The 26,070-nt window shown below is 66.6% G+C and overlaps 2 protein-coding genes across 3 annotated transcripts in view; one reads left to right on the top strand and one right to left on the bottom strand.

Moving 5' to 3' along the window:
• The window catches only part of LOC138993137 (maestro heat-like repeat family member 5), a 33,611-nt gene extending 20,447 nt beyond the window's left edge, over nucleotides 1-13,164 (top strand). Inside the window, 13 exon segments of the mRNA XM_070392247.1 lie at nucleotides 2,212-2,361; nucleotides 3,233-3,387; nucleotides 5,372-5,531; nucleotides 5,972-6,153; nucleotides 8,588-8,725; nucleotides 9,094-9,208; nucleotides 9,929-10,072; nucleotides 10,418-10,594; nucleotides 11,025-11,180; nucleotides 11,471-11,593; nucleotides 11,937-12,039; nucleotides 12,268-12,342; nucleotides 13,000-13,164. Of these exon segments, the coding sequence (XP_070248348.1) occupies nucleotides 2,212-2,361; nucleotides 3,233-3,387; nucleotides 5,372-5,531; nucleotides 5,972-6,153; nucleotides 8,588-8,725; nucleotides 9,094-9,208; nucleotides 9,929-10,072; nucleotides 10,418-10,594; nucleotides 11,025-11,180; nucleotides 11,471-11,593; nucleotides 11,937-12,039; nucleotides 12,268-12,342; nucleotides 13,000-13,097 (1,776 nt within the window). The 3' untranslated portion in view covers nucleotides 13,098-13,164.
• A 3,176-nt stretch (nucleotides 13,165-16,340) lies between these two features.
• PTP4A3 (protein tyrosine phosphatase 4A3) lies at nucleotides 16,341-25,503 on the bottom strand. Of its 2 annotated transcripts, XM_070392451.1 has the most exons (6): nucleotides 25,294-25,503; nucleotides 22,130-22,989; nucleotides 19,561-19,653; nucleotides 18,546-18,676; nucleotides 17,933-18,007; nucleotides 16,341-17,116 (listed from the first exon to the last, which is right to left on the bottom strand). In XM_070392451.1, exons 2-6 carry the CDS (start codon nucleotides 22,232-22,234, stop codon nucleotides 16,999-17,001), a joined length of 522 nt encoding a protein of 173 aa, XP_070248552.1. In that variant the 5' UTR covers nucleotides 22,235-22,989; nucleotides 25,294-25,503; the 3' UTR covers nucleotides 16,341-16,998. The 2 variants fall into 2 exon arrangements, with proteins under 2 accessions (XP_070248552.1, XP_070248553.1); XM_070392452.1 differs by lacking the exons at nucleotides 22,130-22,989; nucleotides 25,294-25,503 and adding an exon at nucleotides 20,353-22,002.
• Between the last annotated feature and the right edge of the window lie 567 nt (nucleotides 25,504-26,070).

Here is a 26,070-nt window from a genome sequence, read left to right as displayed (position 1 = left end):
CTTGGTTCTAGTCCCAAGTTCTGATTCCTCAGATGGTCTGTATACACTACACCTTCACCACCATCACCACCATCCTCATTACCATCATCACCACCACCACCACCACCATCACCACCATCACCACTATCATCACCATCACCCCATCCTCACTACCATCATCACCATCACCATCTCCACCACTATCACCACCATCACCCCATCCTCACTACCATCATCACCATCACCACTACCACCATCATCACCATCACCACTACCACCATCATCACCATCACCACTGCCACCATCACCACCATCACCACCATCCTCACTACCACCATCACCATCACCACCACCTTCACCACCATCACCACCATCCTCATTACCATCATCACCACCACCACCACCACCATCACCACCATCACCACTATCATCACCATCACCCCATCCTCACTACCATCATCACCATCACCATCACCACCACCTTCACCACCATCCTCACTACCATCATCACCATCACCACCACCATCACCACTATCACGACCATCACCATCACCACTACCACCACCATCACCACCATCCTCATTACCATCATCACCACCACCACCACCACCATCACCACCATCACCACTATCATCACCATCACCCCATCCTCACTACCATCATCACCATCACCATCTCCACCACTATCACCACCATCACCCCATCCTCACTACCATCATCACCATCACCACTACCACCATCATCACCATCACCACTACCACCATCATCACCATCACCACTGCCACCATCACCACCATCACCACCATCCTCACTACCACCATCACCATCACCACCACCTTCACCACCATCACCACCATCCTCATTACCATCATCACCACCACCACCACCACCATCACCACCATCACCACTATCATCACCATCACCCCATCCTCACTACCATCATCACCATCACCATCACCACCACCTTCACCACCATCCTCACTACCATCATCACCATCACCACCACCATCATCACCATCACCACCACCATCACCACTATCACGACCATCACCATCACCACTACCACCACCATCACCACCATCCTCATTACCATCATCACCACCACCACCACCACCATCACCACCATCACCACTATCACCACTATCACCACCATCTCCCCATCCTCACTACCATCATCACCATCACCATCTCCAGCACTATCACCACCATCACCCCATCCTCATTACCATCATCACCATTATCATCACCACCTTCATCACCATCACCACCACCATCACCATCACCACTATCAACACCACCATCATCATCACCATCACCATCACCATCATCCTCATCACCATCACCATCACCATCATCATCATCATCACCATCACCATCATCATCACACAACCACCAGCATCACCACCACCACCATCATCACCAGCATCACCACCACCACCCTGTCATCTCCACCATCACCAATGCTCCACCACTAAGCCTCCATCACTATCACCCCCCCACACTCATGTTCTCATGCTCTGGGTGTTTACCTTCCTGAGCCGGCAGGACTCAAGGACTCTGAGTATCTAACCACCATTCCAAGTTGAATTTCTTCCCAAACATTCTACATACTAGAACTTTAACCAAAATTTGACATCTTAGAAAACAATTTAATCTTCTAACAAATGTTCTAACCAGATTTGAAATAGCCTAATATTCCTTTTTAAAAGTTAGTATAAACTACAAATATGTCACTGAAATGATTTTAACGTTCTAACAACTAATCGCCTAACATTCTCACAAAGATTTCACTAAAATTTTAGAATAATAAGATTCTAATAGCCCTAACCAGTTTGGCTCAGTGGATAGAGCATCGGCCTGCAGACTGAAGGGTCCCAGGTTTGATTCCGGTCGGGGGCATGTACCTTGGTTGCAGGCACATCCCCTGTAGGGAGTGTGTAGGAGACAGCAGATCGATGTTTCTCTCTCATCGATGTTTCTCTCTCATTGATGTTTCTAGCTCTCTATCCTTCTTCCTTCCTCTCTGTAGGAGGTCAATAAAAATATATTTTAAAAAAAGATTCCAATAAATATTCTGACATCCATTATGGACCCAGAGGAGTGGGCTCAGGATGTGGAGATGCTCCTAGACTGAGGCGCCCGGAGCAGGGGAGAAGGGGTACGAGCCGAGGCGGGACGTGGCGCCAAGGCAGGGGCCCCGCGGTGACGCTGCCTCCCCTCCTGCCGCCACAGGAGGTCATGCAGCTTCTCACGCAGGCGGAGCTGACCGACCTCATCTGGACGGCCGTAGAAGGCCTGGGCTCCACCAGCCCCTTCCGCGTGCAGGCGGCCGCCAGCGTGCTGCTCACTGCCGTCCAGGAGCACGGGGCCCAGCTGGAGACTGTGAGGGCGGCGGAGACCCGGCGGGCAGAGGGGTGGCCAGTCACACCCAAGGGCTGGGGCCTCTGGGCCGAGGCGCGGCCCTGAGCTTGAGCCTGTGGGGGAGACACAGACACCCCCCCACCCCATAGGTTCCGAGGAGGGAGAGGAGGAGGGAATGGCCCGAGCAGGTGTGCTGGGCCCGGTGGTGTGCACAGGGGCAGACACCAGACAGGCGCTGAGTGAGCGGTAGGTGGGGCTGGGGAAGAGGAGGCACGCCAGGACCCTCCGGCATCTCGGGGACCCGGCGTCTCGGGGACCCGGCGTCTCGGGGACCCGGTGCGCAGACCCGGGCAGATGAGCCAGGACAGCACGGGTCACGCAGAGGTGAGGAAGTGTGCCTGGCGGGCAGAGCCCCAGAAAGAGGGTGACGAATGCCGGGTCCTGCAGACCAAGCCTCGGGTGGGCGATCCTGGGTCTGGGCGTGGACAGATGAGGCGGAGACACCCAGAGCGGAGGTGGGAGGGCGCTCCAGGCACAGGGAACCGCACAGGCCCCAGCGGCACGTCAGGAGGTGACGAGGTGGGTGAGTCTGCCTCCTCCAGGGACTGGGCAACGTTTAGACGGAGTCAAAGGCCTCAGTACCTGCGAAAGGCAGTGGACTCTCCCTCTCAGGCGGGGACTCCCCTTCTGACCCGGTGTCCAGGCAGGGCCGCGCCTCCTCCCTCAGACCACCATGGGCAGGCCTGTGTCTCCCCATCAGGCTCAAGCTCACGGCCACTCAGGAGAGTTCCACGCTCACCAGGGCAGGGCCTCCGTCCCCTTAGGCTCCCCAGGACGGGCCTGGCCCCCCCGCTCAGACTGGCCCTCTCCCCCACACGCCCCTCCCGCGCAGGTTGCCAACCTGGGTCAGGCCATCCACCTGCAGCTCTGCTCCGTCCGCATCCCCCAAGCCAAGGAGGATGCTCTGCAGGCCATCACCCTGCTGGCCCGGAACCACACCCCCGAGCTGGTGGCCACCTTCCTGGACTTCTCCGTCACCCTGGACAGGTGCCCAGCCCCCCTTCCCTCACAACCCCCCGCCCCACCCTCCGGCCTCCCCCAGCCAGGGAGAGTCCGCTGACCTGCTCCTGGATCGCGCACCTCCTGGGGCGGGCCCTGCGGAGGCCATGCTCGCCTTGCATTCTATCCGTGCCCCACTTGGAACACCCTGCCCGGCCTCGACCCCGTCACTGTGCAGAGAGGGGTCCTGAGTACCCCCAACCACACCAGAGCCTCCTTCCTTCTGCTCCTCCAAGGACCCCCTCCTCCTACCTGCCCCCCTCCCCCCAGGGGCCACCACAGGCCTCCAACCCAAGTCCGGAGGTGGCTGGGGTCCTCTTCCTCCCTCCTATCTCAGCTCTGACTCCCACCCACCACGCTCCTGCCGCGGGGCCTCGAGACACGGTTCCTGGGCACAGACACCTCTCGCTCCCTCCCCCACCTGGACCTGGCCCGCACCGGTTGTGGTCGCATCCTCATCCGTCCCTTGGCTACCGTGTCTGGTCACTCAGCTGGTGACACTCATCTCCTGACAGGTCCCTCCAGGAGGGCGCCTGGCGTCGGACCGCCCAGGTTCCTTATGTCGGAGGTTGTGCGCGTGGCGGACGGCTGGTCTGGGTATAAAACCCTCGGTTTGCGCTTTCCTCTAGGAGGTGTCTTCTCCGTGCTGCCCGGTTGTAGCCCCGCTTTGTCTTTGAAGAGTCTGATGACAAAGGCTTGTTTGCCCTGTTTTTGCAGGTTTCCCCTTGATCTTTGAAATGTAATAGTTACACTAAGAAATGTCTCTGGGTCGGTGATGAGTTCTCCCGGGTCCTCGCTTATGTGGGGTTAAGTATTTTTGTTGTTTCTGAAAAGTCCTCTTGGTTGTGGTTTTAAATATTCGTTTGTTCTGTTGCTGTTTTGCTTCTTCAGAGAGTCCTGCGATTCGAAGCTGTTCCCTCCTCACCGGCTTTCTCTCCCAGTACCTTCTCGCGGTCCTTCTGGCTTCCTCCTTAGTTCACTTCATTCTCTCGATCGTTTTTACTGCTTTTCCTCCAGGCCCCTTATTCCATTTTCACTTGAGTCTTATCACTCTTGTCTTGTGTGGGTTTTTTTAAAGATGTTTTTATTGATTTTAGGGCAAGAGGAAGGGAGAGGGATAGAGAGATAGAAACCTCGATCGGCTGCCTCCAACTGGGGATCGAGCATGCAGCCTCCTGGTTCGTAGGTCAGAGCTCAACCACGGAGCCACGCCGGCTGGGCAATCAGGCATCTTTTAAAAGCGCAAGGCTGGGTTTTATTTTCTGAGCGAGCGTTGCCATTTCCTCCCTCTCTCTCCCGAACTCCATCAGCTCTCACTTCCTGTCTTTCCAGAGGCGTGTGTGTCCTTTTGCATTCACAGTCCGAGCAGCCGGTCCCGTGTGTAGGCGCTGGCCGGAGCCGTGGGACTGCCCTGGAGTCACCTGACGCCTTTGCTGCCTCCGGCGGTTTCAGGGGAGGGTCCCTCCCTCGGTGTTGAGTTTGTCTCTGACTCCTGTGCTGTCAGATGGATCCGTTAACTCGGTTCCTGTCCACAGGAAACCCTGCGGGGCCTTTTCTAGGAGGAGGAAGCCAGGCAGGCTTCCAGGAGGAGGCGACTGCTGGCGAGGCAGTGGAAGTAGGCCAGTGAGGAGGGGTGCTCCAAGCACAAGGAATGATAGCATCTGTGGAGGCCCAGAGGCAGGAGAGGAGGGAGGACAGGCAGGGCCTGGAGGTCAGAGGGCAGGGGTCAGAGGGTGGTGGCTCTGAGTGCCAGCTGGACGTGCCCTGCCAGTACTTGGGAGCCATGGAAGGTGGCACAGTCAGTCTGCAGCTGGGGTGACAGGGCTGGAGACAAGACCCTGAAGGTGGGGAGACCCAAGAACAGGGACCCGGGGCATCTCCCATGGCCCCCGGCCACGCCTCTCCAGGCGCCTGAGGCCTCGGTCGTGGCACGCTGGCTGGCTGAGCCCTCACGGTGCCTCTCTGCCCACAGCCACGCCTTCCAGCTGTGGCGGGCCCTGGGGGCCGAGCAGCGTGGGAGCCGCCTGGTGCTGGCCACCCTGCTGGCCTGGCTGCAGGAGAGGCCCCTGCCCGGCAGGCCCAGCCCCAGCGACCCCCAGCCCGCGGACAAGACCCACCTGCGCTTGCTGGCTGTGAGTCTGCCACCCCTAGGCCGTCACCCACTGCCACGGGGCTGACGACATCCTGTGGCCATTCGGGGAGAGATCAGCAGTGTCTGGGTGCCCTCGGCGTGCCAGGCCCGGGGGGGGGGGGGGGGGCAGCGCCCAGCCCAGCCCTGCCCTGCCCGTCCGGCCTGGAGAAGGGGTCTGCGTGGGGTCAGCAGGTGGCCCTCCCTGCGTCCCAGCACGCCCGTGTCCCTGCCCTGCCCTCGTTATTGCCACTCAGTGCCCCCCTGAGAACATTCTGGACCGAATGCCCCACCCAAGCGCAGGAGGCAGCAGGGGAGTGGGCAGAGCCAGGCCCATGGGAGGGCACCTCAGGGGCTCGGTCCCGTGAGCAGGGCTGGGCAGCAGGGCGGCCGAGGGTGTGATGGACGGCCCGGCTCCAGTGAGCGTCCGCTGCCGCCCGACAGGCCACCAACACGCTGCACAGCCTGCAGCTGGCGCAGGAGTTCAAGGTGACGGTGCAGGAGGCCTACCCGCAGCTGCTGCTGGCTCTCCTGACGCAGGTGCACTACGTTCTGGAGCTGCACCTGCCCTGGGAGCCGACGCCGCGCCCAGGCTTCCGGGGGGCCGCCGCGTCCAGCCCCCTGAGGTAAGGGGGCCGCAGGGCCTGCCCCGGAGGATGCTGTGTCCGACCCCTAAGGCGGCAAGTGGCACCGGCGGGCAACTTAAAGCAACGGGCACTCAGCCGCTCAGTTCCAGGGGCGAGTTGGCCAGTGCCCACAGGGCCGCTCCCGCTGAAACCTGGGAGCCCCTTCCTGCCTGGCCCGCGCTGGGGCTCCTGCGTCCTGGGCCTCCCTCCCCCTTCCCTCCTCCCCCCCTCCCCCTCCCTCGCCCTGGGCAGCTGCCTCCCTCCCCTCCTCCTGAGGGGCAGGGCCATCCTAATGACCTCATCCCACTGCGTGTCCATCTGCAAAGACTGTTTCCAAGTAAGGCCGCCTTCCCGGGCCTGGGGCCGGGCTTTGACATCGTTGGGGGACACAGTTCAACCCTCTAAACCCGCCTGTGGCCGGCACAGCAGTGGGCGTGGGGCGCAGCGGAGGCAGGCGCCTGTCCCACTGACTTGTCACCCGAGGGTGCTCCCCAGCAGGCGCGCCCAGCTGGCGCCCGGGACGGCACGGGCCGTATTTGCCAGGTGTGGTCCTTGAAGATTCTGTCAGATGAACGTGTCCCCATTTTACAGACGAGGAAACGGAGGCTCAGAGGGGGTCAGAGGCTTCGCCTGAGACCCACTGAATGCCCAGGCGTCCTGAGCCAGAGCCCGCAGCCCGGCAGACGCCTTCTGGGTCCCCTCACACCGGGCACGGGACCCGGTACAGCTTGGCGCTGCTGTCGGACGGCCGCGGGCCTCCGCCCCTGCCCGGCAGCGTGGAGGGGCGTGTGGGAGGGCGGCCGCGGTGCGGGTGGGGCCGTCTCCCTCGGCACAGACCAGACCGTGCCTGGAGAAGCCCCATGAGCCCGTCTTTAAAGCCGCGGGGCCCACTCTCCCATTTGTTTGTGTTACGATGCGCTTCCCGCAGTTTGTCACTTTAACGGCTCTCCCCCAGGGCGGCCCCGGGAAAACACCGCTGCTCTCGCACGGCTTCTGAATCCGAATGTGCGTCAAGTTCCTTTTTTAGTCAGATCGCCGCGCAGAACGCATGAATCTTCCCTAATCAGCTAATAAAACGTCCTCCTCCTGGAACGCAGGGCGGGGGCGGGAGGAGGAAGCTGCCTGCACAGCCGGGCCCCTCAGCGGCCCCACCCCTGGGGGCCAGGCGTCCACCGGCTCAGCAGAGCAGAGCAGGGGCCCCAAGAAGGCCCAGGTCAGACCACGCTGTCTTCCGGGAGCCCTGGTGGCCGCGGGGACAGGCGGGCACGAAGCCAGACGCTTCCGAGCGAGCGTTGACACCAGGGTCACAAAACACGCTGCCCCGAGGCCCCCCTCTCCGGAGCCGGCCCCACTCCCTGGCCGAGACCAGTGGCCTGGAAACCGCTTGGACAAGACGCCAAGCCGGCTGGCATTGGGGTCGGTGCCACCTGGGACCCCGGGCAGCGGCGTTTCGGCCTCTGGCACTTGGTTTTGCAAATCTGCTCAGAAGGTGGCTGGCAGGAGTGATGGGCTGGTCCCAGGGCGCGCTGACAGGCTCAGGCGGATGGGACAGGCGCGGAGTGGCCTGGACAGGGACGGGGACAGGCACAGAACGGGCGCCCTGCTTCTTGGGGGCCTGCATCTCGGGGCCCTGCACCTTCCTGCACTCTCCTGCGGGCCTGGCCCATGGCCACGGCCTCACAGCGCAGGCTCGGAGCCAGGGGCCTGGTTCGACGCCACTTCTGCCACCCCTGGCCAGGCCGTGTGACCAGGACAGGCTGTCACCTTCTGGACGACTTGCTCCTTTGTAGGGGGTGTGGCCGTACCGGGTCCCCCGAGCCCGTGCAGGGGCGGTGCCTGGTGACACCAGGTCGCTGGCTGGCACTCGGTCACCAAGCTTCACGCTGGCGTTCTCTCTGCCACACTCGGGCAGGTGTCCGTGCAGCCTGGCTTCCCGTCGGGAGCTGCAGACCCTTCTCTGGGCTTCCCCGATGCCACCACGCAGCCCTGGGCTCTCCTCTCCCTCCCTCCTGTGCCCTCTCTGGACTCTTAGCCCCACATTTATTTATTTTAAAAAAAGTTTTTGTTGATTTCAGAGAGGGAGGGAGAGGAAGATAGAACCATCGATGAGAATCATGGATCGGCTGCCTCCTGCACACCCCACACTGGGGATCGAGCCCGCAACCCGGGCATGTGCCCTGACCGGGAATTGAACCCTGACCTCCTGGGTCATAGGTCTGCTGAACCGCTAAGCCACACCGGCCGGCCTCTTAGCCCCACATTTAAAGGGCACCGTCCCTCGAGGCTCAGCTGGGACCCCTCCAACCTGTGACTCAGAACACTGAGCATTTCTGTGCACAAGGACGGGAATAAGCTGGGAGGCGCACCCTCCCGGGGACAGGACTGGCCCCGTGACACCCCTACCCCCCCCCCCCCCCCCCCCCCCACTCCACAGCATGTCGCTGGAGGCACTGAAGAGCTTGCTGTTCACCACCGGGCACTGTCAGGACTTTGCCCGCCTGGAGCTGCAGGACGCCTGGGACCTCTTCACCACCCTGGACACCTACCCACAGGGTGTGGGCCTCCTGGCCAGGTAGGGGCAGGGCCTCGGAGAACAGCCCCGGGGGCTCACGCAGGTGCACACAGCCCGCAGGCAGGGAAGAGCACACCTCTGTGCCCTGTGATCCCAGAGACGCTGGAGGCGTCTCCCCCAGACCCCAGCCCAGCCCGAGGCCCTTAAGGGGACAGGGCCGTGCCTGCTCCTCCCTCTCCCAATGCCCAGCCCAGGCGTGGCACCCAGTGGCTGCAGAGGGACCGGAAGCCCACTCTGAGATGGTGCCCACCCACACTCAGTGGCACCTCCAGCCGCCTGGCCCAGGCCGGGTTGGGTGGTGGCGGGAAGGTGGGCATGGGGCTTTCCCATGACCCAGCTCCCGCCCCCCTGCCCACCCCCACCCCCAGGGCCATGGTGCAGAGCCCCTGCAGGCAGATCAAGGCCGTGACCAGCCAGCTGCTGCCCAGCCTGCAGAGCCGGGAGGAGCGGGTGAGGAAAGTGGCCATCCTCATCCTCAATGAGGTAGGTGGGCGGGCAGGGGCCCTCCACCAGGCCTGAACCCCGCCTCCAGCTGCCTCGGGGCCCCATCGGGACCCACACCCGGACCTCGCCCCGATGAGGAGCAGACCCCTCCCACCCTCCTTCCCACGCGGGCTCCTGGCTGGGTCCCCCCTCCAAGGCCCCCTGCAGGGCTGAGGTCTGAGTGTAGGTCGGGCACCCGTGGCCCCTGGCACCCCTGCCCGTCCTCGCCCTCCTTCCGGGACCCAGTTCCCCCTGCGACTGTGACGCTGGAGGTGGCCGTTAGAAGCAGACAGGCGCGGGGAGGCCGGCGTTGCCGCTGTGAGCTGGGGACAGTGCCGAGTGGGGGCGTGTCATTCCCATGAGGACATTGGGAGGGGGAAACCCAGATCTGAGGTGGGGCCGCTCCCGCCCCGCTGGCAGGAACGTCACCCTCCGCCGGCTCTGTCCCGGGGCCCCAGGAGCAGGCGGTGAGGGATGCTGGCCCCGGCCTTGCTCGTGGGGCCTCGGGCAAAGCCCTTTCCCCTCCGAGCCTCAGTTTCTGCAGCTACACCCGGAAGGGTCGAACCCGCCTGGAGGCCAGTTTCCAATGCTTGTTAACCAGGATACCCAGAGGGTGCTGGCCGACCGCTACCCCAAAACCCCTACTGACCCCTGGTCCTAGAGCCCACCCTGGAGGGGCAAGGGGGCCAGGCCAAGCTGCCTGCCCTTGGGGGCCCCCAGTTCCTCTACAGCCCGGCCCTGCTGGAGGTGCTCCCCGAACCGGACGCCCTGATGGTGCTGGCCCAGAGCATCAGGGACCCCAGCCCCGCGGTGCGGGTGCTGAGCCTGCAGGGCCTGGGGAACATCCTCTTCCACCCCGAGAAGGTGAGGGCCAGGGCGGCCGGGCACCAGGTGTGGGCCAGGCCCAGGGGCTGTGTCCCTTGCACGGGTCGTTAGGGGCCATGGCTTCCCCCCTCAGCTTCCTCGTCTGTAGAACGGGCTGGGTGGCCTCTTGGCAGGGTTGTGGGAGCCTGACGACCCCCATCTTTGTCTCCCGCCCCCTGAGGGATGCAGGGCAGGGCAGGCGCCCAGATGGGTCGGGGTTGGGGTCTGGGGAGGGACATCGCCAGGAGAACCCGAGTTTGTTCTGGGTCCGACGGGCAGGGCGGGGGTGGGGGGGAGGGGGGCACAGGCAGTCAGTCGGCCCTTCGCCTCCCCCCACCCCCCCAGGAAAGCCTGCTGCGCGGCCAGCTTCCGCTCTTCCTCAAGGGCTTCTTCCGGAGCAGCGAGCCGGTGGTGGTGCGGGTCATGGGCACCGTGGCCGACGCGCTGCACCGCCTGGGCGCGCACGGCGCGGGCGCCCACAGCCTCACGCTCGCCCTCAACGCCCGCTCCTTCTTTGACGACGTGAGTGTGCGGGGCGGACACCCCTCCGCGCGCCTCGAGGGCCCGTTCTTCCGGGGGCGGAGGCCGGAGCTCCCGGTGGCCGCCAGGAGGCGCCGCGCCCTCCCCTTCCCACGGGCGCTGGCTCCCGGCTGCTCCCCTTCCCGGGGTAAGCAGGTGCGCCCGCCCCGCTGTGCACGGTGACACTGGGGTGGTCAGGACGCGGCCGAGTGGCAGCACTGACCTCCGCGCCTGGGGCTGGCCGGGAGCGAGCGCCCACGGGCCCTGCAGAGGGGGAGGCCCTGCCCTGCCCCGGGAGCCCCGAGCCAGCCCGGGACGGCGTCCAGCTGAGGAGCTGAGCCCCAGGCCGCCCGCGGGGAGGGGAAGCCCCAAGTGGGGTGGAGGCGGGGCCCCCGGGCAGGTTCGGCCGTGACGCCGCGCCGCTGGCCTGCAGGAGCGGGACGCGGTCCGGGCGGCGGCCATGGCGCTGTTCGGGGACCTGGTGGCAGCGATGGCGGGCAGGGAGCCCAGCAGCCTGCGGACCCAGGTGCACCAGGGCCTGGTGCCGCTGCTCCTGCACCTGCGGGACCGCTGCCCGGCCGTCGCCACGGTCAGTGCCTGTGGGTGGGCCTTTGCCCTGCGGGGCTGGAGACCCGGAGGGGCGGGGTGGGGAGCGATGGGTCCGCGGGGCCAGCAGGTGTGGCTCCTGCGTGGGTTTCCCCAGGGGCCAGGGAGGAGCCCGGCTGGGTGCGGCTGGGAGGAGGGGCACCCTGGCTGGCAGTGGAGGGAGCCGGGAGCCCAGGAGGGACGGCGCCCCCTGCGGCTGCCCCAGACCCCGCCTCAGCCCGGGCCCCCTGGCTCAGACCCCGGTGGCGCGACCGCTCCCCGCCGTCCCCGCAGCGGGCCCGGTTCGCCTTCTACCGCTGCGTGGCGCTGCTGCGCTGGCGGCTGCCGCACACCCTCTTCTGCGCGCTGGCCTGGGAGCGCGGCCTCAGCGCGCGCCACTTCCTCTGGTCCTGCCTGGTGAGGGGGGGCGGGGGCGGGGCTTGGGGCCGGGGCGGGGCGGGGCGGGGCTTTGGGGTCTGGTTAGGGGCGGGGACTGGGGGTCTGGGGCGGGGTGGAGGGGCCGGGGCGGGGCTTTGGGCCTGGTTAGGGGCGGGGACTGGGGGTCTGGGGCGGGGTGGAGGGGCCGGGGCGGGGCGGGGCTTGGGGACCTGGGCGGGGCGGGGCGGGGCTTTGGGGTCTGGTTAGGGGCGGGGACTGGGGGTCTGGGGCGGGGTGGAGGGGCCGGGGCGGGGCGCGGGGCCGGAAGGGAGGCGGGGCGGAGAGCTGGTCCCAGGAGTGACAGGCACGCTGTCCGGGCCAGATGACCCAGAGCCAGGAGGAGTTCGGCATCCACCTGTCACAGGCCCTCAGCTACCTGCACAGCTGCAGCCACCGCATGAGGACCTGGGCAGCCATCTTCCTAGGTGCCCGGGGCGCCCGCGCGTGGGGACCCGCAGCCTGACCCGCCTGAGCACCCCGGCCCTCCCACCCAGCACTGGCCACACCACTGCCCCTGGACGCCAGGGCCCACTAGCAGGGAAAAGCGGGTGGGGGCCTTGGCAGGGCAGGAGTGGGTCTGAGCCCCCACGGGAGGCAGGGAGCCCACCCACCTGGGAGCCCTTCCCGCGCCAGCATGGCCCCCTCTGCCGCAGGTTATACCACCTGCTACCACACCCGGGCCCTGTCCCAGGCGGTGAGCGACGCGGACCTGAAGCTGCTGCTGTGCAGTAAGCAGCCCCCTGCCGCCCCCTGGGACGGGGCCTCGCCCCCTGGATGGGCCCCACCTGGGACGGGGCCCCGCCCCCTGGATGGGCCCCACCTGGGACGGGGCCCCGCCCCCTGGATGGGCCCCACCTGGGACGGGGCCTGCCCCCTGGATGGGCCCCACCTGGGACGGGGCCTCGCCCCCTGGATGGGCCCCACCTGGGACGGGGCCCCGCCCCCTGGATGGGCCCCACCTGGGACGGGGCCTCGCCCCCTGGATGGGCCCCACCTGGGACGGGGCCTCGCCCCCTGGATGGGCCCCACCTGGGACGGGGCCTCGCCCCCTGGATGGGCCCCACCTGGGACGGGGCCTCGCCCCCTGGATGGGCCCCACCTGGGACAGGGCCTCGCCCCCTGGGATGGGCCCCACCTGGGACGGGGCCTCGCCCCCTGGGATGGGCCCCACCTGGGACGGGGCCTCGCCCACTCCACCTGAGAGGCTCCAGTGGGCAACCTCGGCCCGAAGTGGGTGGGGTTGGGGAGGGAAGCTCCGCAGGCCTGGAAGGCGGAGTAGGTGGGGCCTGGGCCCATCCTGCCACCCACACCACACTGCACCCAGAGGGCAGGGCCTCCGCCCGCACAGGCCGGGTCACCTCTGACTGGGCCCTCCTCCCCCCAAGCTTTCGAAAACCTCAAAAAGGACCGGGAGCCCGGCGTCCGGGTCTTCGCCACCAGCCAGAGCCGCTTCCTCCAGGAGCTGGCCGCCGGACGGCAGTGACCTCGCCACCTCCCCCACCCCCCCATGCCGCCACCCGGTCCGCCCGCCCCGTCGGCAGAGTTTGGTAGCGTACATTTTTTCATTTGAAAGAAAGATCTAGATTCAACAAAGAAGCGTCACGCCTGTCCGCTCCCTGCCCACCCTCCCTGGGCCCCCAGGGGACACTGACAGGACCCGGGGACAGGGCCAGGCCTGGGTGTGGGCAGGACAGGCGGGTCCTCCAGAGACAAGCGGAAGTCTGTGCGGGGCCTGCAAAGGACAGCCCCTCCCCGCCCGAGCCCGCACCACGGCCGCCAGGGCCTGGGCTCCGGCCGCACGGTCTTCAGCGTGTCTCCGGTTGGAGCCGGTAATTACCAACGAGGGGGCTGGCGATGAGGAAGGGGTCCCTGGGCCGATGTCCCCCTCCACCCTCACCCCCATCCTGAGATGAGGACACCCGGCAGACTGGCCAGGGGAGGCAGCAGAGCAGCCTGGGCCCAGAGTCAGACCTGCCCCGTGGGGCCTGGCCCCCCACTCAGAGGCTGAGGCCAGAGGGGGTCCTTCCTGGCGGGTCGCTGACTCCCTGGAGACCCAGCTGACCTCTGGGCTGGGTTTCCCACTCTGCCCCTCCACAGCCCCACCCTCAGAGGCCCAGCCTACCTGTCCCCTGTGCCCGGCCCCTCCTCAGCTCCTCCAGTGGCAGGGCGCCCCACCATGCCCTAGGGCCGTGGTCGGCAAACCACATGCGGCTCTTTGGCCCCTTGAGTGTGGCTCTTCCACAAAATACCACATGCAGGCGCGCACGTACAGTGCGATTGAAACTTCGTGGCCCATGCGCAGAAGTCGGTATTTTGTGGAAGAGCCACACTCAAGGGGCCAAAGAGCCGCGTGTGGCTCAGGAGCCGCGGTTTGTCGACCACGGCCCTAGACCAGTGGTTCTCAACCTTGGCTGCACATGAGAATCACCTGGGGATCTTTTTAAAATCCTGATTTCTGGGCCTCATCCTCCGGAAATTCTGTTTCTTTGTGATGGGGTGGGGCCACAACATTAGTAACAAAGAAACAGAATTTCCGGAGGATGAGGCCCAGAAATCAGGATTTTAAAAAGATCCCCAGGTGATTCTCATGTGCAGCCGAGGTTGAGAACCACTGCCTTAGGGCCTAGACTTGCAGCGATGGCGAACCTTTTGAGCTTGGCGTGTCGGCATTTTGAAAAACCCTAACTTAACTCTGGTGCCGTGTCACATATAGACATTTTTTGATCTTTGCAACCATAGTAAAACAAAGACTTATGTTTTTGATATTTATTTTATATATTTAAATGCCATTTAACAAAGAAAAAGCAGCCAAAAAAATGAGTTCGCGTGTCACCTCTGACACGCGTGTCATGGGTTCGCCATCACTGGCCTAGACAAACTCCTCGCCTGTCACCCCTACCCCCACCTGTTGGGGTCCTCGAGGCACTCGGGGCAGGGGTGTGGCACACGGGGCTGGCACAGAGGAAGCCCCCAGCCTGGATGGTGGGTTAATACAGTGGCTCGTCCCGTGACTAGTCTGTTCCCGTCCACCTGCTCGTCTCCATCCCTTCCCGTGTCGCTCACAGGAGCCGAGTCAGTGACATGCTAGTGACTGGCTGGGTCAGGCGGGTGTGGGTCACGTGCGGCCTGGTCACTGGGGCACAACTGGGACTCACATCCTATTGTACGTTAGCTTCACTGAAAAATAAAAACCCTTAAGTGGAAAAAACGCAGCAACCTTCCTGGAGCCACGCAGTTACGTGTCCTCGGGCGTGTTTGGGGGCCGGAGGGAACCCCTCCCGCCTTCTCATCTCCCGTCGGTCTCCGCATGGAGCCCCGAGGAGGGCCGGGCGGCGGCTCCGATGTTCCACTCCGCCCACCCTGCCCACCGACCTCTGCGGGCCCTGGCGGGGCCACGGGCGCCCTCCTGTCGAACCGAGGGGCTGGGGGGGAGGGTCCAGCCTGGCAGGTGTGGTCTGGGTGGGGGTGCCGTCTCCCTGTAAGGGGGTTTCCCTGGTCTGGCCTTTCAGCCACCCTCTGCTGGCTTCTGGGTGGGGCAGGCAGGCCTCCTCGCTGCCTCCAGCCACTGTCCCTCCAGACAGCCAGGGTGAGGGAAGCTTGGAGCTGGTGGGCCTGCACCCGATGGGGTCCCTGGAGCCACTGGTGATTGGACAAGACCCTCGGGAAACTGAGGCCAGAGAGGCTGAGTCTGGCCGTGGGGAGCAGCCCAGTTCCGGCCTCCCAGGGCGGCCGGGCTCTGCACAGCCAGGCGGGGGAGCTGGCCCAGGCCGCACCCAGCAAGCCAGGGGCGGAGAGGCCAGGCCTGAGTCCCTGTCCGCCCCCCACCCAGGGCCCCCAGCAGGTGCATCCACAGGGCTCCCCTTTGAGTACAAGCAGAATGGGCCCAGGTAGGGGCACCTGCCTCCTGGGGACCTGTGTCCCTCCCAGGGCCTCGCCATGTTCCCAGGGGCCCCCCTTCCTGGGCCCACCTCCTCCCAGGGGAAGAAGTGAGGGCCTGGGAGCTGAGAATGGGTGCAGGGTGCAGGGTGTGGCAGAGGGAGGCCCAGGCTGGCGGCCCCCGAGGGGAGGCTGGGAAGGTGGATGCAGGTGGGAGGCAGCCTGGATGCAGGGCCCGAGGCTCCTATGCCAGCCAGCAGGTCCCAGCGACGGGGAGAGTCGGGTCAGTAAAGACCTCTGGGGGTGTCCGAAGGCGAGTGACAGTCCCCGGGGAGCAGGGTCCTGGGGCAGACCACCCCCCGCCCGCCAGCCCAGCTCTCGACCCCTCCCCCAGCTGTGTCCGTGACCTCCAGGCACCTCGTCCTCAGCCAGGGAGGCCTGGTCCCACATCTACAAGACCCAGGAGTGCTGAGCAGCCCTTGGACAGGCCCAGCACACTCTGACCCGCTCCCCAACGGCACCCGGTCACCCCTCCACCCTGAGCCACCGGCCACCATCACCCGCACCCTCTGGTCCTCTAAGGCCGAGATCAGGACACCTGGTGGGCAGAGATGGCAGTCACCCACCGGACACCAGGCCCCAGCCTCGCCTTCTAAACTCCAGCCCCCAAAACATCCACATGGCAACCAGGAGCCCCAGGCTGCAAGCTAGGGAGTGCAGGGACCCAGCATGGCCACCAGAGGGCGCCCCAGTGCAGCCCGGACACTGGCCTCTGGGGCACCCCACCACCTGGCGGCCCTGCCCCCACTCTGCGCTCTCGCGGGCACACACACACACACACACACACACACACAGCACAGGGTCCTGTTTTATTGCCTTCAAGTGTCCAGAACAGCTGACCACCCTCAGACCCACGAATCCAAGGGGCTGAGAACCGCTCAGGACAAGGGCTGCGGAGGGGTCAGCCCAGTGGTTTAAAAGTACACCCGCCCCCACAGAAGGGGAGGCGGGGAGGGGGAGCCGGGAAGGTGATGGCAGGAAGGCCAGGAACATGGCCCTGGACCAAGCCTCGGAGACAGACACAGGACACGGAGGCAGAGAGACACGGCACAGAGGGACACAGCATGGAGACGGGACAAAGAGAGGATGGATCCGGAAAGTGGCCAGATGGACACAGGGAGACAGACAGACAGCAGGCCTGCTCGGGCGGGGCTGGGCCCGAGAGGCAGGCGCACCCAGGTGCCGGGGCGCGCGGGGGGGGGGCGGGGGGGGGGGCAGGGCGCCAGATGGAGGTGCGGGGCCCTCCGGCACAGCCCACACGTGGTCCAGGTGGCGGACCGCCGTCAGCCCCACCGTGAGGGCGACGCCCTGGGGGGAGGGGGACAGGTCACCCCGTGGGGTCCAGGACCAGGCTGGCCCCTCACGGGGTGTGGAACTGAGGCCCAGAAAGAGAGGGGCAGGGCGGGCGGGCAGGCGGGCGGGCAGGCGGGCCGGGCGCCGAGGCGGAGCTACATGACGCAGCATTTGGTCCTGTGCGCGTGTGGCTCTTTGAACCGCAGCCTCTGCTTGGGCCGGTACTTCTCCAGGTAGGTGAGCTGCTTGCTGTTGATGGCTCCGCGCCGCTTCCTGGGAGACGGATAGGGTGGGGATCGGGTGGGACCCGGCCTGGCCACCTGCCCTGCCCCAGGGAGTGCCGGGCCCAGGCGTCCAGGCCACCGCCCAGATCACCCTCCCCGTCACCTGCTGCCACCCCCTGCCTTCAACTTGCCTGGCTGTCACCTCCTCCCAGCCGACCCCCGACCTCACTACCTCCATGGTCCCCACACTCCCAAGGCCCCCCTGTCTACCCAGGTAGCAGCCCACCTCCAGGCCATGGGCTCCTGAGGACCAAGGGGTGGCGTGTGGACAAATCTCAGATCTGCCATCGGCGGGAGGGAGGGACCCCAAGTGGCAGGGTGTGGCCCCCATCCCTACCGCCCAGGACCACAAACAGGGCCGTGGACTGGCTCTGGCCAATGACATGTGAGTGGAAGAGACACGCATGTGCCAGGCAAGGCTCCACCGTGCTTTCCCCTGTGACCCAGCGACTGGCCACCAGACGGGTCCCATGAGCGGGGACACCTGTGTGGCTCCCAGTGGCAGGGAGGAGCCGGCTCGTTACTGCAGCACGGCCCAGCCTGTCCTGACTCACAGGGGGCTGAGGGACCACAGCCCAGAGGTGGGAGCAGCCCGGCCCTCCCCTCCCCCTCCCCTTCCCCTCCTCCTGCGGGGGGGGGGGCGAGGGGGGAGAAGGCAGGGAAGGGGGAGGCAACGTGGCCCTGGGCCCTCACCGCCAGTTGGGTGCACTGGAACCACAATATGAGGCTGCATGGGACTGGGGAGCCCCTTAAACCTGGGCCCCTGAGCGGTCACCAACCACCCCACCCAGCAGCCGCCACTCACTGTCGGATGAACTGGATGGCATCTTCATACTTCATCCCGCTCTCGATGAGGGCCAGTGCCACAAGGACTGGAGCCCTGGGGACAGACACAGGGCGGGTCACCCAGGCCTCTGCTCCGCCCACCCCGCTCCCCCACAGGCCGCCTGCTGCAGATGCATGGCCCACGGCTGCCCTCCGCTGACAGCTGCCCGGGCTCGAGGCTCAGGGCGACCACCTGGGTCCAAACCCTATTTCGTCCCAGCCCTGCTGTGTGCCCTTGGGTGGGCCAGGCAACCTCTCTGTGCTGGGCTGAGGACAAGAGCTTGATACTCAGCTATCAACCTTGCTCGGCCAGTCTTCCCTCTGCAAAGCTGGGATGTCTTAGTCAAACGCAGATTCTTTGTGTCTGGGGAGGGGTGGGGCTGGCAACTCGGGGGCGCAGGGACGAAGCTGCCGCCACAGCAGAAGGGAGTGGGGTCAGACTTCAGGAGGGACTTCCTGCCTGCGAGCTGGGAGGCCCAGTCTGGGAACCCCCTGGAAAGGTCATCGGTGATGTGGGCTCGGCACCCACATCCGAGAGCGAGTCAGACCACAAGACCCCATGTCCACGCGAGCCCCCTCCTGGCCCTGCTCACCGTCCCAGGCCGGCCACGCAGTGCACGGCCACGCAGCTGCCAGGGTCGTCGCAGAACTTGGCCTTCAGCAGGCTCAGCCAGTCCTCCACCACCTTGCCGGGCGGGGGGGCCCCGTCGTCAAAGGGCCAGTCCTGCAGAGGGAGGAGGCTGAGGACCCTGCCCAGGGGGCGCCCGGGGCCCAGCCAGCCTGTCCCCCCCTCCAGACGCGGCAACATCCAGTGAAAGCGTCTGCCTGGCTGCCTGGGTCTGACCTCGTCCTCTGCTGCGGGGAGAAGGGGCCGCGGGCTCCTGTGCTAAGAGGCCCGGACACGCCCTGCCTCGATGCTTCCAAGCCCCGCACTGTACAGGGAGGACCCGGGGCCGCAGACAGGGAGGGGGCAGAGGCGGCACTCAGCCCGGCCTCTGGGACCCCGAAGCCCCAGATCCTTCTGCCCACCCCCCAGCGCTGAGCATAGGTTCCCAAGTGACCACCGCCCAAGACGGTCCCGCGTGGCCAGCACCACCTGGGGGTCCCGAGCAGAGCTGGGCGGGGCCTGCTGGGCACCCGTGGTGCCTCCAGCCACACCAGGGCAGCCCCGGCACAGCCACCTCCCTCTGCAGGGACGCGGGTCCCCAGGGCCAGGAACCAAGGAAACGGCCCAAGGGTCTCTCCCCACAGCCTCCCCAGCCGGGCTCCCCAGGGCCCCGCCAGGTGCACCTGCCCCGCCTCCCTGCTGCTCCCGCTGCCCAGCGACGGCCCCACACAGGCGGCGGGTGCCGTGCTGAGGAGGCCCTGCGGGGCGGGAGGAAGGGGGTGCGAGGAGGTGACTCATGGAGGTCACACAGCCCGAGGACTGGGCCTCCCCGAGAAGTGTCCTAACACATGCATAGCCCGGGCACCACCAGGTGGGGGTGGCAGGCGGCACGCAGGGAGACCCCGGGTGCCCGCCCCACAGCGCCGTCCAGCCAGACCGAGCCCCGCCCCCAGACAGGGAGGCCCCCCACTGCCCGGGCAGCAGCACCCCGCGAGCCTCACCACCACGGTGATGCCGTCCTTCTCCAGCAGGGCCTTGTCGTAGGTCACCTCGCACACGCGCACCACGGTGGTGGCCCCGTACTTCTTCAGGTCCTGGGGGCGGGGGGACGGAGGAGGCAGGGCTGGGCGGGGCTGCAGGGCTCAGGGGTGGAACCCCCACCACCACCAGAGGCCAGAGCCCCGAGGGAGGGCCATGCCTGCCCCCCCACACACACCCCGAGCACCCCCTACAGCAAGACAGAAAGGCCCACGTGCAACATGAACCCCAGTGGCCTTTTAGGCTTCGTGACTGCTGGGGGCACGTCTCTCCTGGTGCCCTGGGCCACTGTGCCCTGGCCGCCAGCAGGAGGCGTCCTGCCCAGGCTCCCGGGGCACAGCCTCCCGCCTGTCGCTTCCTCCTATCCAGCTCAAGGCCCAGGAAGACCAGACAAACCTCCTGGGTCCCCAACAGGGACGGGACACCCCCAGCCACACGTGGGCTCCCACATGACCCCTCTCTGGGCAGCCCTCCCAGCCGGGGGCATGAATGGGCCCGTCAAGGGGCACACCCAGACCCCACACTGAGACTGCGAGTCTGGGAGGGGCAGACCTCCGGGAGCAGGGCACCCGAGGTGGGCGCAGCGGGCGCAGTGGGCGCGGGCTGGGAGGGCGGCAGAAGGAGCTGGGCCCACCCCAGCGGGGAAGCCCGGGGAAAGGTCAAGGCAGTTCACACCCAGCCCGGGGATATTTATACCCCGGAGGGGTGGGGGCAGGTGTCCCCTCCACCGGCCTCAGGGGGCGGCTCCACCCCACCTGCTCCCAGCAGCTATTTTGGGGACGGTGAGGCATCAGCTGCTGGACCGGCTCATCATGCGACAGGGACACTGGGCACAGCGAGGGCCGGACCCCGCACCGCTGAGGAGTCAGAAGCAGGACGGGCGCAGGGCTCGGAGGCCATGGGGCGCCTGGGTCCCCTGTGCCTGCAGCAGAGGGTGCTGCTACCAACCCAGGTCAAAGCCTAGAGCCCTAGTCTCACACTGACCCTTGACCCTCATCACAGACTGACCCTTGACCCTGGTGTCACACTAAGCCCTGAGCCCAGATCCTGGTCACACTCTGAACCCTGACCCGGGTCACACGCTGGGCCCTGACCCTGGTCACACACTGGGCCCTGACCCTGGTCACACCCTGAGCCCTGACCCTGGTCACACTCTGAGCCCTGACCCTGGTCACACTCTGAGCCCTGACCCTGGTCACACCCTGAGCCCTGACCCTGGTCACATGCTGGGCCCTGAGCCTGGTCACACCCTGAGCCCTGACCCTGGTCACACTCTGAGCCCTGACCCTGGTCACACCCTGAGCCCTGACCCTGGTCACACGCTGGGCCCTGACCCTGGTCACACTCTGAGCCCTGACCCTGGTCACACCCTGAGCCCTGACCCTGGTCACACTCTGAGCCCTGACCCTGGTCACACCCTGAGCCCTGACCCTGGTCACACGCTGGGCCCTGACCCTGGTCACACTCTGAGCCCCGACCCTGGTCACACACTGAGCCCTGACCCTGGTCACACCCTGAGCCCTGACCCTGGTCACACGCTGGGCCCTGACCCTGGTCACACCCTGAGCCCTGACCCTGGTCACACACTGAGCCCTGACCCTGGTCACACCTTGAGTCCTGACCCTGGTCACACCTTGAGTCCTGACCCTGGTCACACGTGGAGCGCTGACCACGAACACAGGCTGCGGGCTGTGCCCAGTCATCCGGGTCCTATTATCTCAGGGGCCTCCGTAGTGAGGAGACAGCCCCTGAGGGGCCCCTGGCCCATGTCCAGGGCGCCCACTGCCCCCCCATTCGATGCCCACGCTCCTCTCAGGCCCAGGTCGCTGTGCGAGGAGGACCGGGGCGCAGGCTGCAGGGGGAAGAGGCAGCGCACAGCCGGGCCCTGCACGCAGCAGGGAGCTCACCCCACACCAGGCTTCTCTGGAGAGAGGGAGGGAGGGAGGGAGGCCGCGTGAGGGACGGAGGCTCTGCAGACACAGGTGGCCACACCTGCTGGGCCTCCAACACCCGTCGTCTGCCACCCTCGGAGGATGCGTTCGCTCTCTGCGGTCCAGCTCCCCACACAGACAGCAGGGCCGGAAGCCCCCAGCCCAGCCGGCCTCACCGGAGGCCTCCCCAGAGCCTGGGCATCCTGGGGCCTGCGCAGGCCGTGGCGCTGGCCTCCACGTCGCTCCCCCACCTGCCTGACTCTAGGCTGTTTCTGGGCCGCTGCTCACCTGGGGGCCTCCCTCCTCCTTCCAGCTCAGCCCCTACAGAGGCCAAAGGCCAGCAAAGGGCACAGGGCTGCTCCCCCTGCTTCTGAACCGGCCTCGGTTCAGGCAGCTGGAGTCCACCTGCCGACATGCCGTCCCCCAGGAGCCAGCGGGTCCGCCGGCAGCCCCACCCCGAGCTCCCCGGGAGTCCCCCCTGCGGCATCAGGTAACCAGGGTGACAGCTTCGCCCCCACTGGGCTGACAGCGACAAGTCGCTCTCGGGAGGCCGAGGGCAGCGTGGCCAGGCTCGCTGGCACCTTGCCCGCCGGCCACTCACCTCGATGAAGGTGCTGAGGGTGGCGTTGGTGGGGTTGTGCGTGATGAGGAACCGCATGTTCTTGTAGCTCACCTCCACGGGGGCCGGCCGGTTCATGCGGGCCATGACGGTGTGGGACACGGACGGAGGAGCCCCCAGCCCCCACACCCGAGAACAGATCCCTGTGCTTGTCCAAGAGAGAGGAAATGCTTTAAAAACCCGCCCCCACACCTCGCACAAATATTGTGCAAATACTTGGGAGGGGGCAGGACGCTGCCCGGTGCGTGGATACTTAGAATACAAAACTCAACTCTTTAAAAAAGGAAAAGAAGACGCAGCCCCCACCGGAAGGGAAGCCGCCGCCAGGCTCCCACCTCTTAGAGACGGAGAGTTACAAAAGGGCCGCAAGAAAAATAATCACGGAAACGTCAAAAAGCCCCGCTTTCGTCCGGCTGTGCTGTCCGTGTCCAGCGCGGTGCCCGTGGCAGGGGACGTGGTCCCGGCATCGGTGGACGGGTGGCCAGGCCCCTTCTCTCAAAGGCCGGCCCCAAGCCCCGAGGACCAGAGGAAGCCAAACTGGAACTGAACCGAAAGGGCTGCTTGGGGTGGGGGTCGCAGGCGGCGGGCAGGCGGGCAGCGGCGGGCGGCTTGTGCTCAGTCCTCTGTCACGTTACCCCATGGGGGCACGGCGAGTCCTGGCAGGGCGCGGGCGGCTCAGGTGGCCCTGGGCCGGGCGGAGGCCATCGGCGGGCGAGGGCAATGGTGGGGGCCAGAGGCGCGGGGCCCCTCAGCAGCGGGTGCCGCGATGCTGGGCACGGCAGTGCTCAGAGCTGCCCCTCCAGGTCCTCTCCATGGATCCCAGGCCGGTCAGCAGGCGACGTCTGGGGACAGAGGGAAGGAGGAAATGAGGACAGAGGTCACGGGGCCCCCTGCCCCCCAGCCCGGCCACAGGAGTGCGGGCCTCAGTTTCCCCATGTGAGAGCACAGGAAGGACAGCCCGTCAGGGCTGAGCCCCGGCCCCGAGGGGACAGGAAGCCACCAGGACGGAGCGGAGAGGCGCGGAGGGAGGGGGGATTTCAGGGTCCCGCTCACACCCCAGGACAGGCCCCTATCCGCTGTGGCACTGCTGAGCCAGATGATTCTGGGGCGGCCGGTCCTCAGGGGAAGGTGCTCAGGCCGGAGGCCGGGGCGCTGGGACCCCTTGAGGGAGGGGAAGGAGGCCCCACTCCGCACCAACCACCGTAAGCGCCTCCACCCCAGCTGCTGTGCCCACAGGGCTGGCCGGGCACAGGGTAAACAAGCCGGGCTCGCCCTCTGAGAGCTCAGAGAGCAGGGGCAGCCCACAGCAGCCAGCGGGCCGCCCTCGGGCACATGCCCAGGTGGTGACAGCGCAGGTGGCCAGAGCAGGGTCACTCTGTGACGGGGCCCGGGGAGGAACGCTGCCGGACCACGGGCGCCATCGGGCCTCCACCCCCGTCTCTTCCTTTCCTGGCGCCAAGGCCCCAGGCCTGGGCCCCAGCAGCAGCCCCACTCACACCCCACACGCGGGCCAAGGGCCTTGAACATATCACTGGCCTCGGTTTCCCCATCTGCACCATGAGAGGCCAAACGATGCCCCTAAGGTGACTCGGGCGCCATGCCCACACTCCTAGCCGCTCACCCAGCTCACTGGTCTCCGTGCCCCAACTCACCACCTCTTACCTCTGCCCTCGCCCCTGCACCCCCTTCTCCAGCTGCCCACTAGGCAGGCAAGGCCGCTGGAGCCTCGGCCCGGGTGCAGGGAGGGCCCCCGGCCTGAGACGCGGGATGTTCTGGGCCAGCTCTGCTGCACTCCTGGGCTCAGGGCGGATGCCACACCTCACTGCCCCCTGCCCCCCGTGGGGACCCCAGGAGGGTTAAGCAGGGGTGTGGTGCCCCGGGAGGGGGAGAAAGGCAGAGAGAAGAATCCTGCCCTGGCTCGGCCGTCCGGCCTGCATCCCAGAGCCGGGAAGAGACAGCTGTGGACGCCCGAACACCAGTGAACAAACACCTGTGCCTCCTGGGGCAGCGGAGGTCCCCTGTGCATGCGTGTGCATGTGCGTGTGTGTGTGCACATGCACGTGTGTGGGTGCGTGCATGGGTGTTTACCAGAATGGAGAAGGGCCCAAGGAAGCCACCGGCCTCCAGGCCTTTCTCTGAGGGGCCGACGGCCACCTCCCTGCCCACCGTGGCTGGGCACCTGGGAGACCCTGTGGGCGACAGCGGCTGGCCTGGCTCTGCTGCCCAGGACCCCGGGCAGGTTCTCAGGGCCAAGGGCCCCTGGGCGTGGAGGGGCCTAGAGCCGCCCCACATTCCTGCCCACTTGAGCCTGAAGTTGCCACTTGTCAGTGGGGTCAGAGGTTAAACTGGCCAGGGCCAGGGGGTCTAGGCAGAGGTTGGACCAAGGCCACCACCTGGTTTGGGTTCTCCCCACACCCCCATTTGTCTCTGCGGGGTCTGGGGCTCCCAGCCCGCCCCCCGCCTCCCGCCCCTGCCGGAGCCAACAGGGCTGCCCCAGGGCTCAACAGGCCTGTGGCCACCCCCAGGGAGGGGCCTCCTCGAACCACACCTCCTCCCTGAGGTCCCGGAGCAGACCAAGTCCACCAGCCCCCAGGCCCACCCCCTTCCCCAGGAGCCCATCCCCTCCCTGCCACCGCCCCACGCCCCCCACCCCGTCTAGAACGGCTGTCTCTGGAGACCTGTTGGGGAGGCCCCTCAGCTCCGCCCGCAGAGACCAGGGAGGGAAGGGAGGGAAGATGACCTCCCAGCAGAGCTCCCCCGCGGCGTCCTCAAGCTCCAGTCCAGGCGACAAGCGCAACTCTCAGCCCAGTTCCCGGAGGTGGGACCCGAGGTCCGGCCCGGCCTCCCGGGTCTCAGCGGATGAGGATGAGCCGCGTTTGGACCCCAGGGTGGCCGAGAGGCCCGGCCCTCTGGACCCAGAGCCCGTGGGACATAGGGGCGGCGGAAGGACTAGGGCACAGGGGCGCCCCAGGAGAGGCCCGCGGGCAGGGCTGGGCCGGGGGGCTCGCGTGGGGGCTGCCCGTCCCGCGGGGCGCGCTCCCGGGGCGGGGCGCGTGGAGGCCGGTTCGAGGGGTGCGGCCACCTCCCCGGGGCGGGGCTGGGGTCCTCCCGGCACGCCCCCCGCCAGGCCCCCGCGCCCCGCTCACCCGAGCGCGCAGGCGTCCCGCCGCCGCCGCCTCCATCCGCACGGGCCGGGCCGGACCGGGCCGGGGGCCGGACAGGGCGCGGAGACCGGGAAGGCAGGGCGCTGGCTCCCCGGAGACGCCGCCGGCCCGCGCGCCCGGCTATTTATGGCGCCCGGGCATCACGTGGGCGGGAGGCCGGTGACCGGCTGGCGACCCGGCTTGTTGTGGCGCCCACACCTGCCGCCTAAATATAACCGCGGCCGCCGCGCCGCAAACAAAGGGGCGGCGGAGGGCCGAGCGCAGAGGAAGCGCCGGGAGGAAGGGGAAACGCAAGGGCAGAGGGAGGGCGCTGACCGCGGGGCGGGGCGGGGCCCGCAGCCTCCCCCCTCCATCCCGCCTCCCCTGCGCCCAGGACCCTAGGGCACCCGGCCCCGGGGCGCAGAGAGGAGGCCCGCAGCCCCAGGGCCTCAGGGAATCTGGGCTGGGGGGAGGGGGAGCTCCTGGGGGCCCCTCAGCACAGGCCAACGTTTTCTTGTTTATTTGTTGTTGTTTTAAATATATTTTTATTGATGTCAGAGAGGAAGGGAGAGGGAGAGAGAGAGAGACATCCATGATGAGAGAGGATCATGGATCGGCCGCCTCCTGCGCGCCCCACGCTGGGGATGGAGCCCACAACCCGGGCCTGTGCCCTGACCCGGAATCCAGCCGTGACCTCCTGGGTCACAGGTCGATGCCCAACCCCTGAGCCACCCGGCCAGGCTGCACAGGCCAACGTTGAAAATGCAAAGGAGGTGCCCC

This window comes from Myotis yumanensis, unplaced genomic scaffold, assembly GCF_028538775.1.
Source record: "Myotis yumanensis isolate MYYU_CA2020_CCGP unplaced genomic scaffold, mMyoYum1.0.hap1 SCAF_15, whole genome shotgun sequence".
NCBI lineage: Eukaryota > Metazoa > Chordata > Mammalia > Chiroptera > Vespertilionidae > Myotis > Myotis yumanensis.
The sequence above is the reverse complement of the archived record's forward strand: the minus strand, read 5'-3'. Positions and strand labels throughout refer to the sequence as shown.

Excerpts from the sequence above, each read along its gene's own strand:
- PTP4A3 (XM_070392451.1), bottom strand. The coding sequence starts at position 22,234 with ATGGCCCGCATGAACCGGCCGGCCCCCGTGGAGGTGAGCTACAAGAAC. Across the intron at positions 18,008-18,545 it reads TGCGTGGCCGGCCTGGGACG|GGCTCCAGTCCTTGTGGCAC; the intron begins GTGAGCAGGGCC and ends GTCTGTCCCCAG. Across the intron at positions 17,117-17,932 it reads GCCATCCAGTTCATCCGACA|GAAGCGGCGCGGAGCCATCA; the intron begins GTGAGTGGCGGC and ends TCCGTCTCCCAG.